Below are 14,006 nucleotides of genomic sequence, written 5' to 3'. Positions count from 1 at the left end.
ACAGCATTGTTGGTGCAAAGTCATGGCCTGATACGTGGGGTTTTTTTGTTTCTTTATGCATGGCTGTTGCCTGAACATTTCATGTTTTCCTTTCACATTTCCAAGCCTGACCGACATACTGTAGGTCAAGTTTGCCAATTATCTGTTTCTCATGATTTCTGTTTTGTAGTCCTGCTCCCTGGCTGACTGAGGAACCCATCCAGCTTTCACAACTTCCCTCTGCTCTGAGGAGTACAAACGGAAGCTGTTGAACTGGCAAAATTTGAGAAAGGTTCAGAGGAGGAAAATGTGAAGTAAAGATGGAAAGTGAAAAGAAATAAAGGGTATGAGGGAGACTAAAGTGAGAGAGGTGAAAAGTAAAAGCTGAGGAGAAACAGGAATGCGAGGGGGTAAAAATGAGAAATGCATAACTAGAGGGACGAAAAGAGATAAAAAAAAAATCAGAGGTGAAGAAGCATTTCACAAACTTATTAACCCCAATAGCTTTAGCTCAGAGAAGGTGAGATCGTGAGAATGACTGTATTGGATGGTTTTTCAAAAATCAATTCTTGTTTCAAGACTTGAGAATTGTCTTGTGCAAACTACATGCAAAGCATCTACCTGGGCCAGCCACGTGTGTATTAGCAGCCTCATGTATCTCTATCAACATTGCGATGTAGCACTGCCGTACAAATCAATTTTATTGGTAACGTGTAAGCATGAATTAAAAGTTTGCAAATGATGTGCAGACCGTATTGTAGAGCTCCTCAAGTCTGGAGATGGTGAGAAAGCGATGCATGCTCACACCATTCTCAATCAGCAGTTTCACAAAATCCACACGATCCATGACCAGAGCATCAAGCATGGCCTGTTCCAAGGATCCCACCTACAGTATGATCGAATAAAACATATTGTCAGAGTTGAATCTCTCAATATTAATGCTAATGAACTGCACTCAAACCTTCCACATGGCTCAAATACCAAAATAGCCTAATAATCCATAGACGTATCTAATATTACGGTGGCCTGGGTTCAAATTTCTCCAAGGCAGATGCTGGAATTAAGACATTAATGATGACAATAAAACCATGTTGATTGTCATTAAAAAAAACCTGATTAACTATCATGCTGTACTTCCTTCAATGAAGTAAATCGTCATCCTCACCTGGTCTAACCTACATGTAACTCCAGATCTGCAAAAATGTGATTGACTCTAAACTACCTTCTGCAATGGCCTAGCGAGCCATTCAGTTGGATTAGCTACCTAAAAACTCTGAAAGGAATAGAAATGGACATTTGGCATCTACCTTGTTGTCAGAAATAACAGCAAGCTCAGCAAATTTGATCCTGCAAAGCCAGGGCCTAGTACCAAAATTAAGAGAGCTATCTCACAGGTTAGTCAAGCAGCTGCCTGATATAGTCACACTTCCTGAACTGTACCTTACAAACTGAGTCTCAGATACCACCATCATCCACTCTGAGTATGCCTTGTCCCAGCAGAAGGACAGATCCAGCAAAGGTGGTGGCACAGTGACATATAGCACAAGGGAGCTACCCAGGAAGTCTTTAACATTGACCCCAGACCCAATGAAATCTCATGGCTTCAGGTTAAACATTGGTAAGAAAACTTTCTGCTGATTACACCTGGTCATTCGCACCCCAACCCAATTCCCACCCCACATCCATGTCTCTTAGACTCAACCATTGAGGATACCCTCTCCTGCATTGTGTGGTACTTCGACCGTGTTGAATGCGTTAGATTTCAAACAGATCCAGCAACTCAAGACTGGGCATCTGTGAGGTGCTGTGGGCCAGCAAGGCAGTGGAATTGTTCCCAAACACAATCTGCAACACACGACCCAGCGTGGAAAAGGGTAGGGATACTGCACAGAGTACTTACTTGTTCCTGCAGCAAGATGCCTAAGCCATTTTCAAGGTTAGGCCTCATTGAAATGCCCTCTGCAATCTTTGTTTCTTGAGAAGCTCACAGACTCGGAACCAGCCAGGAGGTCAAGCAAGTCTGCAAGCAGGAGGGCTGAGGATGAGAGAAGGGGCAGGAGGCAACTAGTCACAGCCCACAGAATTTTTGCGGAACCCTGAAAAGCACATGAAATCTCTGTGCAGGCATCATAGCCAACCTCCCTCCACGTCAATGCCTTTTCTCTCAACTTGGATAATGGTCTGAGGCATTTAAGCTGGCTAGAGTCATACTCTGCTCCATAGTGCATTACTATTAGACATATGTGAAGGAGGTATTTTGGCACTTGTAGAAATCTGTCCATTCAGAATAAGCACTTTCTGTACAGGACGAGAAAACGGGTAAAACAAATTCAAACTCTGTAATTTCAGGACCCTAAAATTGTAAGTCCTTTTAATTTAACAGTATAAATTGAGGAATAAAGGTTAATCTGTTATGTAGTTACTGGTCTCTCCCATGTGACAAGAAAAATAGTTCATTAGCTCAATAAAAACCAAAAGAAATGTGGATGCTGTAAATCAGGAACAAAAGCAGAAGTCGCTGGAAAAGCTAAGCATGTCTGATAGCAGCTATGAAGAAAAAAAAAATCAGAATTAACGTTTCGGGTCAGGTGACCCTTCCTCAGAACTTCATATAGTTTGGCTGGAATCACCGATTACAGTTTACGGAATCCTCAAAGAAGTTTGTCACATCAGAGCTAAAAGTAGTCGGTTTTTCTGTCCAGAAAACAATGAATGCTACAAAAGATCTCCCTTTGAAATAAAATGTTACCAAGTGCACACACTGACTGTTCAGGTTTATCGTAGGCTGTACTCATTATGGAAGTACGACCTTGGAGACAACTGAACCACTGATCCATGATATGGTTTTAGTCTCAATGTTGTAGGCTTCCGCAAAGACTGGGAGTTGGGCAATTAGCAAGGTACAGGCTGTACTCAGGGAACTGTAGAATCAAGACATTTTCTTACCCTTGAATGTTTTGTACATAAAATGAGTAATTTGAGAATTCGCAGGTGTGCTAATTTGAAGAGGAATGCTACACGAGTGGTGTTCTTGCAAACTTTTCCTCCAAGTAGCTGTCAAGCAATATTTATAACAAGTACCTCAGGTATCGCCACCTGAGACTGCTCAGGAAGCTCAGTCATAGAATCATGATGATGATCGTGACCATAGATCATAGAATCCCCACAACACGGAAACAGGCCATTTAGTCCAGCAAGTCCAAACCAACTCTCCGAAGAGTATCCTACTCAGACTCACCCCGCATGCCCCATCCCTGTATCCCCGCATTTCCCATTGCTAATCCTCCTAACCTACACATCCCTGGACACTTCAGGCACTTTAGCATGGCCAATCCACCTAGCCTGCATTTCTTTGGACTGTGGGAGGAAACTGGAGCACCCGGAGGAAACCCACTCAGCCACAGAAAGAATGTGCAAACTCCACAGGCAGTCGCCCGAGGCTGGAATCGAACCACTGAGCCACCATAATGCTCCAACTTCTTCAAGTATATTTTGTAAATTTTTTTGATTATCAATGAGGGTAAAGGATTATGGGCATAATATTTGTAAAAGGCATTGAAGGGCTGGTTCAGCCATGATTGTGTTAAATGGTGAAGCAGGATCAACAGGCTGAATGGCCAACTCATATTCTTATCTTTCTTAGTTTGGTATTAAATGTTATGCATACTTTTTGTATCATATACCTATAAGTATTGTATAACGTTTCTTAAGATATTCTAGAAACATTTCATGGATAATGAACTACTGCTGAATTACAATTACTGCTATTAGGTAGAATAATGTAGTACTATTTACACACACAGTCCTATTATAAGGTGAGTCACTGATTGATCTGCTATCGGTAACATGAACAAAGGAAGAAGGTTTCCAGGACAACTCTATTTCTTTTCCAAGTGCTTACAATCTTAAATGTCTAACTGAAGGGGCGGACAAGGTCTTGGTTTAAACATTTGTAACACTGTAGCCAACTATAACTCAGTGTCCAGATTATCATAAAGTCATGGAAAATAATGAGACTTCGGAATTTTAATCGTGGACACGTTTGAAGATTTCAAGAATTTTACAGCACAGCAAAAAGCCATTCAGCTCATCATGACTCTGCCTGCTTTGAAAAAATCTATCCAACTAATCCCAATGATCCATTGGCCCTTAACTCAGCAAATATTTCACCTGCAGTTACTGAACCAACTGAATCTGCAGTTTTCCTGAGGTATCTGCCAGAAATATGACAAGGGGCCAAATTTCAGAGTGCAGATGGATTGTGAACTAAATTGTTGAATATAAAACCACATTTTCTTCTCCAGGTAGCACTCTCAATTATTCAAGAGTTGCCAAACCACATCCTCTGCAGTGACTCACTACATTGTAGGGCAAGGAGCAAGGCACCAATTTTTCTTCTGGAAATCACAGAAAACAAAGTATATGTTTGGCACAGAGTTCACTCCATGACAGGAACATGCAAGTAGATTATTTAATGTGACTGTCGCATAGACACTGGTTCTGGCTGACCAGGAGACATTCTATTCTTATTGAATGTCATGGGCATTTTGGAATGATTTGCAGGATAACAGTAATCCGCTTGTCCCCTGGCCATCAAGTCCCACAGCAGGACTCAAACTCAGTTCTCATGGACCCACTGCGCCACATGATGATCCCATACCAAGTCTTCTTCAGGTGCAATAGAGGTTGGAGCCTTAGGTGGCTAGCATTGTCCTGAACGGCATGCCAGCTGTCTGCACAAGTAATGGGTGGCACTGACTAGACAAGCATTTGCAACCCATGTCTAACTGTCCTTGAGAAAGTGCTTGTGAACTGCCTTCCTGAACCACTGCAGTCCGTGCTATGCAGGTACATCCAAATTGCTGGTAAGGAGTGCAATGATATTGATCCAGTGACAGTAAAGGAATGGCAATATAGTTCCACTTTGGAAAGATGTGTAGTTTGGACAGCAATGAACAAGTGGTGGTCTTCCAATATATCACTGCCCTTATTCTTCTGGACGGTAGAGGTCAGGGGATTGGAAACTGTTGAGTAAGGGACCTTGCTGAGTTGCTGCACAATGTCGTCATTGTATGTTGATGGTGAAGGTAGTGAATGTCGAAACTGTTCTCAGGGTGTCAAGCATGCAGACTGCTTTGACCTGGAGGGAGTCAACCTTCTTGAGTGTTGTTAGAGCTACATCATCCAGACTGGTGGGGACTATTTCATCATATTCTTGACTTGTGCCTTGTAGATGATGGACAGACTTTGAGGATTCAGGAAGTCAGTTATTCAACACAGAATTCCCAGCTTCTGACCTGCTCTTGTGGTTTCTGTAATTATATGGCTAACCCAGTCCAGTTTCTGGTCAATAGTAACCCTCAGGATGTTATAGTGGGCAAATACGGCAGTAATAATGACACGGAATGTCAAGAGACAAAATCTGGATTCTCACTTGTCAGAAATAGCACTTGTGTGGTGCGAGTGTTACTTACTAATTATCAGCCCAAGGCTGAATGTTATGCAGCAAGACCTGGACATGGGCATGGACTGCTTTAGTATCTGAGGGGTCATGAATGGTGCTGAACATTTGCAATCATCAACAAACATCAATAATTTTGACCTTATGATGGGGGGGTGGGGAACCATTGATGAAGAAACTGAAGATGGTTTGACCTAGGACACTAAGCTAAGGAATTTCTGCATAATTACGTCAAATAATTAACTCCCATGATGGGATTCAAAGTTGAGTCTACAGAACATTATATATGTCTCTGGATTACTAGCTTTGGCAACAATACTATTAGGCCATTGCTTGCCCAAATTGCAGGTAGATTTACAGTGCTTTAGATTATATTCCCTACAGTGTGGTAACAGGCCCTTAGGCCCAACAAGTCCACGCCACCCCTTGGAGCATCCCACCCAGACCCGTCCCCTATAAACCCAACTAATCTCTACATACCCCTGAACACTACAGGCAATTTAGCATGGCCAATCCACCCAACCAGTACATCTTTGGACTGTGGGAGGAAACCGGAGCACCCGGAGGAAACGCACACAGACATAGGGAGAATGTGCAAACTCCACACAGACGGTCACCCGTGGCTGGAATTGAACCCAAGTCTCTGGCACTGTGATGCTGCAGTGCTAACCACTGAGCCACCATGCCGCCCTATGCAGGTTTATTCTGTGCAGGTTTGATAGAACTCATTGGCTTGCTAGGCAATTTCAAATGCAATGAATCAACTATATGTCTACGCGTTTGGAGTCACATGTTGCTCAGAGAGGGTACAAATGGCAGATTTCCTGCCTTAAAGGGCTTTGGTGAACCTGGTAGATTTTTATGATAATCCAGCAGTTTCCTGATAATTATTAATGATTTAATTAAACTCCTGCAGCAATGTCGTAGCACTGAGATGACTGACCCCTAAAGCCACAACCATCTTCCAACAACTGAAGAGTTTTCCCCATTTCCACTGACTCCAGTTTTGCTAAAGCTCCTTGATACCACATTCAGTTAAATGCTGCCTTGATGTGAAGTGCAATCAACCTCAGCTCACCTCTTGGGGTCAGCTGTTTTGTCCATGTTTGGTCCAAGACTGTAGTAAGGCCAAGAGCTCAGTGATCCTGGTAGAACCCAAGCTGAGTATCAATGAGTAGGCTGTTGTTGAGTCAGTACCACTTGATAATACTGATGATGACCCCTTCCATCACTTTTCTGATGAACAAGTGTAGACTGATATGGCTGGGTTGGCCTTATCCTGCATTTTGTATTCAGGACATAGTTGGATAATTTCCCAAATTACCAGGTGTATGCTAGTGGAACAACTTTGAAGGGGTTATTGTTGGTTCTGGAGCACAAGTTTTTTGTATTATTCCAGAACATTGCCAAGATATGTGGCATTTTACATTATCCAGTGTCTTCACCTGGCTCTTGATATAATGTAGAGTGAAGTGAATTGGCTGAAGACTGACATCCACGTTCGTGGGGACCTCAAAACTGATTATATTATTAAAATATTGAATACCTTCCAATGTTGTCCATAAACCAAAATGTTTTTCTTTGCAATGTCCACTCTGTCCCATGCCAAAGCCAAACTTAGCTGATCTGGTGCAGAAGTATTGGTACCTTTAGAAACAAAAAGAATGAAATGTGAAAAAAGCTAAGTACAAGTTGCATCAAGCTTCCTGGATGGATTCTCACAATATAGCCTGGTGAGCAATGTCGTAGCACTGAGATGACTGACCCCTAAAGCCACAACCATCTTCCAACAACTGAAGAGTTTTCCCCATTTCCACTGACTCCAGTTTTGCTAAAGCTCCTTGATACCACATTCAGTTAAATGCTGCCTTGATGTGAAGTGCAATCAACCTCAGTTGAGGTTGTACCAAGACGGTCTCTTTAAGCGCCTACTAAAGTGTGTCTCTTGTCCAGCTCTATCCTATCTTCCCACCTGCAGTTCCCAGAACAACTCACCACTCACCACTCACCTGATATCTACCAAAAGACTGGCATCAAATAGCTCCTGTGTCACCTTGAAAAGACCATTGAGCACCCGGACAAGCTTCGTCAGTCCAGAGATGCACAATTCCTAATATTTATCCTGAATATGGATGACGGGAGAAATCAGTGCCACACCTTGAGGACATAGGCCTTGAGTCTTGCTGGATGGCATGATGCAAACAAAGGATTTGCACCTCTCCTGTGAACAGCAGAGGAGGGTCATGAAACCAGACCATGCCAGCCTGCTCAGTAGTTGCCACCCTTGTTAGTGCAGTCTCAGCCATCTGGAGGAAAAGTCAGCATTGTGGGAAGAAGGTCAATGACCTTCTCTACTCTGTCATCATAAGTGCCACCATCTTCTTTCTGATACCTCATATTCACTCTATCTACTGTGCCCACCTCCCAAAGTTCATGCTCTCATTATTGCCTGTAACTCTTCTGTCACTCATTCTCACCCACCTTAACACCCAACACCATGAGCTCTTCCTTCCCCTAGTGCTGCCTACTCAGTCACTCAGGATGCCTTCTCACATGCCCCTAAAGAAACAACTATGCCACCCACTTTCTTATCACCTGCCTCTCTCATTTTGGGCAGAAACCAGTCTTAAATTGGGCAGAAAGAGTCAAGGCAAATATTCAGCTGTGCAACATTCAGCTCCTCATTCCTACTACGAACAGAATTCTGATCTGACAGCATGAGCATTTCCGAGTCTCTGGACTGATATCAAAGGCTGTCCTTGACTAAGTGTGCCAGGACACCTCCTGGGTGAAGTTCTATCCCCTTGATGTGACTTATGCTTGCTGACAACATGATAAGCTTCCTGCCTCAGTTTCTGAGCTAAATAACAAGGCAAAACAGCAGCAATTTGACCCTGGTATCTCTGGCCCAGGGAGCAAACACAAAAAAACAAGGAAAGGCAATGCAAGGCAGGGATGCTATGAGCATCCAGGTAGGATCAAAGTGAGAGAGCTCTGTTACTCAGAGTGAATAGCCTCAAGATGCAGCCGGCTTCAATCCGTGACCTGGGTGCATGGCCCTGAGCCTACAGTGTCTTTCCTGCAGCACTACAATGATAGCTGTTGCTGCAGCCCAAGGTGCAGCACTGAAGTGCCCAAAATGTCCTATAAATGGATTGGAGATATGCCATGAGGGTTCTTCCTAGGGGATGGAATCTATCAGGTGACAACATCTGTGGATGTGGGTTATATGGGACCTGTACCCATTGAGTGAACCCTGAGATGTTGGCACCCTGTGGCCAGCATGAAGGTCTTTGGGTGCAAGTGGGAAGCTGAAATCACCAGGTACCCCCTCCGATTTACATGTCAAGATTTCGCAACATGTAGCCTAAGTTGCATTTTTGGTAAGACAGGAAGCTGAAAAGTAATGAGGGATGTTGGGATATTAATAAAGTATTTAACAAGCTATCACCACCACCAGTACCTCCCTACCAACCACACCACACCGTCTCCCTCCCCCGCTGCTTTAAATGAAAACTCACCACTGCCTAGCAAGAAACTCGCCTAACCACTCTATAACAGATGGAGTTCAATGCTTCCAATGTCAAGATGGTCTTGCTGGAGTTCTCTTACGACTCTGCCCTAAATCTCACCATGGTTCACGGCATTCAGACCCCGACATGATTTTCCCCTCCCTCCTTGTGAATTTATATGGAACAGCTTACCTCTAAGGAGAGCTGTTAATATTGCCAAGTCGATGTCCTGTTGTTCTTCGGAGTCTGCATCAAAAATTGTAATCTGTTTTCACAAGAGAAAATGGAATTGTTATCCTTCCATGTACATTCATACACAACTTAATATAGCTGTTTTATCTGAATCTTTATTTTCTTTCCTATTTTGTAGCTATTTTGATTTCCCACTATTTCTTATCTCTCCTTTCATTACCAATTTTCTTCCATCCTTCTTCTGAGGCTTCATATTCTAATATAGCTTTACCAATCAGATGATCTTCCAGCAGAGCTGAAATTCCCAGCTTTACTGGCTCAGAGGAATGAGGGTAAGTTATTCAGCCCTCAGCTCACAAGATAAATGATGCATTGGTTTGAATTTCCAAAGCTCCTCTGCTTCAGTCCCATCAGATTGAAAGATAGAAAATGTAGCCCTTTTATTCAGAAAGGGAGGGAGACAGAAAGTAAGAAACTTTAGGCCAATTAGCTTCATATTTGTTAAAGAAAAACTGTTGGAAGTTATTTTGAATAAGTTACAACAGAGCACTTCGATAAGTTCAAGGTAACTAAGCAGATTCAACAGGGGACACCTTATTTTTCTGTCGGTTGAAGAATCCAGGAGTGAAATTAAGGCCAATTAAAAGTCAGGGGCAAGCCCACCTCCAAATGGCCAGGAATTGCAAGTTGATTTTACAAGCACTGGACTGTTAATTGTTTTAGACTAAGACCTCCACTTTCATCCAGGAGGAATTCCTGCCTGCTGTTCCACAGGGAACCATGGACACTGCTGGGAGTCCAACCAATTCTCAAAGGCACATCCTTCTGGAGATTGTTGATTGTATGTGGGGACTGGGATCTGAAGGGTGGGGATGAGACATGTGGAGATGGGTAGTGTCATAGGGTGTGCTTCCATTGAGGGCATATCACCCAATTAGAAAGGGCTTCCTCAGCCCCTAACAAAGTCTTCAGGACAAGTAATTTTCGGAAGAAGGGTCCTGAACCAAAATGTCAGCTTTCCTGTTCCTCTGATGCTGCCTGACCTGCTGTGTTCCTCCATATCCACATGGTGTTATTTCTGACTCCAGAATCTGCAGTTCTCACTATCTCTTCAGGATAAGCCTGACAGCTTTGCTAATACATGGGTCCCCTTATTACCAGCAGGGATGAGAGAAGGCCCTTAACATGCTATAATGTGGCCACCTATGTTCCTCCAACTGACTCAAGAGCAGGCAGGGGCTCCCTTGGTTTACTTTCACCCCCAACCACCACACCCCCACCCCCACCACCCCATCTATTGCTGCTGAGAAATTTCCAGGAGGGCCGTTCAAACGGTATCCCCAGCTTGCCATCCGGTTTTAGAAACCTCATTATCTCCAGCCATCTCCTGGATGGATTGGTGTAAAATTCTACTCTAGGTAACACTGGCTGGATTTAACAGGGATATTTTTCACATTCCCATTTCCCAATTAATCCCACAAAAAAACACTTGGTCAAAAGTGGGCAAACTTTTAAAAGACCTTTTTGCAGCAATAATAGCCTGTTTGCCAGCTTTAGTAGCCGCAACAGCAATAGAATGCCCAATGGATGCAGCCAGGTCTCCTACACAAAGAAAGACACTGGTTACAAGAATGAGAAGTCCCAGGCTTTTCTAAGGAAGGGGATCGGGGTGCATTGGGAAGGGGGAAGGGGAGTTTATTTGTTGTGGGATTTTATGCTCAAATCCATGAATTTGGGTCAAAGACAGATTGCTTGAAAGCGAAGGTAGGGTTCACAATTGTTTTCAAGCTTGGGTTTCTTTTAACACTAATAGTAATGCAATAAGAATCAATACTACAATGCAGGACACTAAGAGATATAACAGGTTGTAATCTTGCTGTTACATTATTGAAACATGATTCCATAAAAGCTGTTGCCTAATGCTAGTTGGTCTACTCCACATGCTTCTCCTCATGAGTTTTGAACATTGATACGGTAGGCTGCAGGCTACTGCCTGGATCTCCATGTCTCCTTCTTCTTAACTCTGCCCATGCTGTACTATTTATGCCAGTGAGGATCTGCTCCATGATATCATCACAGGGTGACTCCAGGGTCAAAGAGCCCTTACATAGGGGTGAGTGAGTTCTGGAGGCTAGATGGGGAGAACAAAGTAGGACTGTATGACCTCTTGGAGAATTGCACTTGATATGTAGAAGGCGCCCTCTGATTCAAGTGCCCTTCCTTCCTTTCAGCCTTTTCAAGGAAGCAGTTTTAAACAGAGCCTTCACCCCCGAGCTGCTGGCTATTGCCCAACATTTTGAATATTTTCTTATCAACCTTTTCAGGGATGTTATTAAACACTGCTGGAACAAATGTGAATTGAGCGTGGGTCTTCTAGCTAAGAGGTAGGGACACTCACTGCAGCACAGGCACCCTCCTGCAAAGTGTTTTAGTTTATCTTTAAATCAGCCTTGTCAGAGATGTTACTACACATCTCTGAGGCAGGTAGGGCTTGAATTCAGGCCTCCTGGTTAAGAGGTAGAAACACCACCACTGCAATACAAACACCTTCTTGTCAAGTGTTTTATGGCAGTGATAGTTAGGCCCTTAGCTGACAATTGACTAGGAAGTTAAGGGACTCAATAGGCTTTTTGGTGTGGCAAAACTTTAACTGTTCCTGGTATTAGGGAACAGGTCAAGGTGGGCATGTAGGAGGTTGAGCAGATACCTGACATATTTTACGTGCCTCCTTCAGGAAAATATGCATGACAGAAAACCGTAAAGTTCAGCCCATTTCTTGATGTAGCGTGTTAGATGTTTACCACTCTATTCCACAGCAGCAACTGATACTAGAACAATCACTAATTTTAAACCTCAAATTTCTAGGTATTTTTTAATCAAATATATTAATGAATATGGGACAAAGGCAGGCATGTGATGATTGGTTGCACTAATATGTCTCTTTTCCTGTATTTAATACTGAATTACAAAAATAAGTTAATCCCTTTATTTCTAGCATTTGCTTAAACCATAAATTCTTATGGTTTTGTTTGAATTTAATTTCTTTTAAAATCTGACAATGTAACATAAAATCTGACTTGATCATGAGGTATGTCAGAGAACTATGTGTTGTAAGAACAAGAAGATTTCACACTGAACTGAGGTACATATAGACCATGCCTCCAAGAATACGGGCAGGATTCCTGTCTTGATTAAAGCAAATCAAATGCTCATTCTGTCTGCACAGGCCATTGATGTAGTGTTGTCATCCACAGGAATGATCATATCGCCGACAGCCATTCCTGTGAGTATATGTTCATTCTTTCAAATGATTATGATATAAGCCAATTAGTACCTGAAAGGGTTAACTGACATCATGCAGTAAACTCCATCCATCAGGTTATAAAGGACTGTTCCAGGGTGGGGCTAACTATTCATTAGTTCCTAAATTTCTTAAACAGCTAGCAGTAACCTTACCTTTAAGTTGTGTTTAAAGTCTCACAGAAGGATCCCATGCAGCTCAGGTATAGCATACAATGCAATAAACTTATTCTGTCCAAAAGGACCAGACTGCTAATTCCCCCAAAGATTTTATGCGGATATCTTTCCACACATAGTATCAGTAACTAAAGATCAAAACCAATGAGATGATTGTAGTGAATCTACTGAAGACATCTCAAATGGTTCTGATGGCTATGACCACAACACAACTCATCAACTAAAACTAGACAAGTTTGCACGTGTAAAAATACTTACTCTCCATTCCCATATTTATGAAAATTTACCAGGTGAAACAAGACAGGTTCCACTGCATCAGTTATCTGAGACATCATAAAATCTCTCCTTTCTTCATGGTTCAGGTAGAAAAAAGCCCAATATCAATAGCATTAGAAAATTTCACTGTTTATATTGTAACATTTCTCTACACACACCCAAAAACATATAAATTAAAGGTTTACTTTAATAAAATTAACTGCAAGTATCAAAACAAACTGCCACCATATTGAAGAACCTGCAGTAATCATTTATAGAGTCATACAGCAGAGAAACAGACCCTTCAGTCCAATCAGTCCATGCCAAACATAATCCCAAACTAATCTAGTCCCAGCTGTTGGTTCCTGGCTCATATCCTTCCAAACCTTTCCTATTTATATATCCATCCAAATGTCTTTTAAACATTGTAATTGTACCCACATCCACCACTTCAGGAAGTTCATTCCACACACAAACCATCCTCTGTCTAAACATTTTGCCTCTTATGTCTTTTTCATATGTCTCTCCTCTCGCCTTAAAAATGTCCCCTCTAGTCTCGAAACTCCCCAACTTAGGGAACAGACAACAACCATCAACAGTATCTATGCGTCTCATTATTTTACAAACTTCTATCAGATCACGTCTCAACCTCCTACACTCCAGTGAAAGAAGGTCCCAGCCTATCCAGCCTTTCATTATAACTCAAACTTTCAATACCCAGCAACATTCTGGTAAATCTCTTCTGACCCTCGCTAGCTTGATAATATCCTTCCTACAACTGGGTGACCAAAACTGGACACAGTATTCCAGAAGAGGCCTCACCAATGTCCTGTGCAACCTCAAAATAACATCCCAACTCCTATACTCAAAGGACTGAGCGATGAAGGCAAGTACGCCAAACGCCTTTTTAACAATCCTGTCTATATGTGATGTTAAAGAATTTCTAAAAAAGCTTTGCAAGTACATTCTATACTTTCATTGCTAACTTGAATATACTCACTGATTCTCTGCGCTCCATGCATTCCATAAGAATTTTAAACAAATGACCTGATTGTTTCTGCCCAAAATTAAAGGTCTTCTGGATCATTAATATTAATTCATCTTCCAAGCCAGGGTACAATTTCCTGTGA

General features: G+C 42.4%; 1 protein-coding gene across 14 annotated transcripts in view; it reads right to left on the bottom strand.

Annotated features, from left to right (window-relative positions):
• The window catches only part of LOC125450802 (transient receptor potential cation channel subfamily M member 6-like), a 154,755-nt gene that overhangs the window by 88,531 nt on the left and 52,218 nt on the right, over positions 1–14,006 (bottom strand). For 13 of the 14 annotated variants that reach the window (XR_007247158.2, XM_048527002.2, XM_048527001.2 and 10 more), the window contains 4 exons: positions 13,877–14,000; positions 9,145–9,217; positions 6,987–7,087; positions 731–865 (listed from right to left, as the gene is read on the bottom strand). Coding sequence is in view for 13 of the 14 variants with exons in the window: in XM_048527002.2 (XP_048382959.1) it covers positions 731–865; positions 6,987–7,087; positions 9,145–9,217; positions 13,877–14,000 (433 nt within the window). In the remaining variant the exon portion in view is untranslated. Of the gene's footprint in view, positions 1–730; positions 866–6,986; positions 7,088–9,144; positions 9,218–13,876; positions 14,001–14,006 lie in introns of those variants that run through there. The other variant, XM_048527010.2, reaches the window with a different exon arrangement.

The sequence above is a fragment of the Stegostoma tigrinum genome, chromosome 3, assembly GCF_030684315.1.
Source record: "Stegostoma tigrinum isolate sSteTig4 chromosome 3, sSteTig4.hap1, whole genome shotgun sequence".
In the NCBI taxonomy this organism is placed as follows: domain Eukaryota; kingdom Metazoa; phylum Chordata; class Chondrichthyes; order Orectolobiformes; family Stegostomatidae; genus Stegostoma; species Stegostoma tigrinum.
Note: the sequence above shows the minus strand (reverse complement) of the source record. Positions and strands in the feature narration are given on the sequence as shown.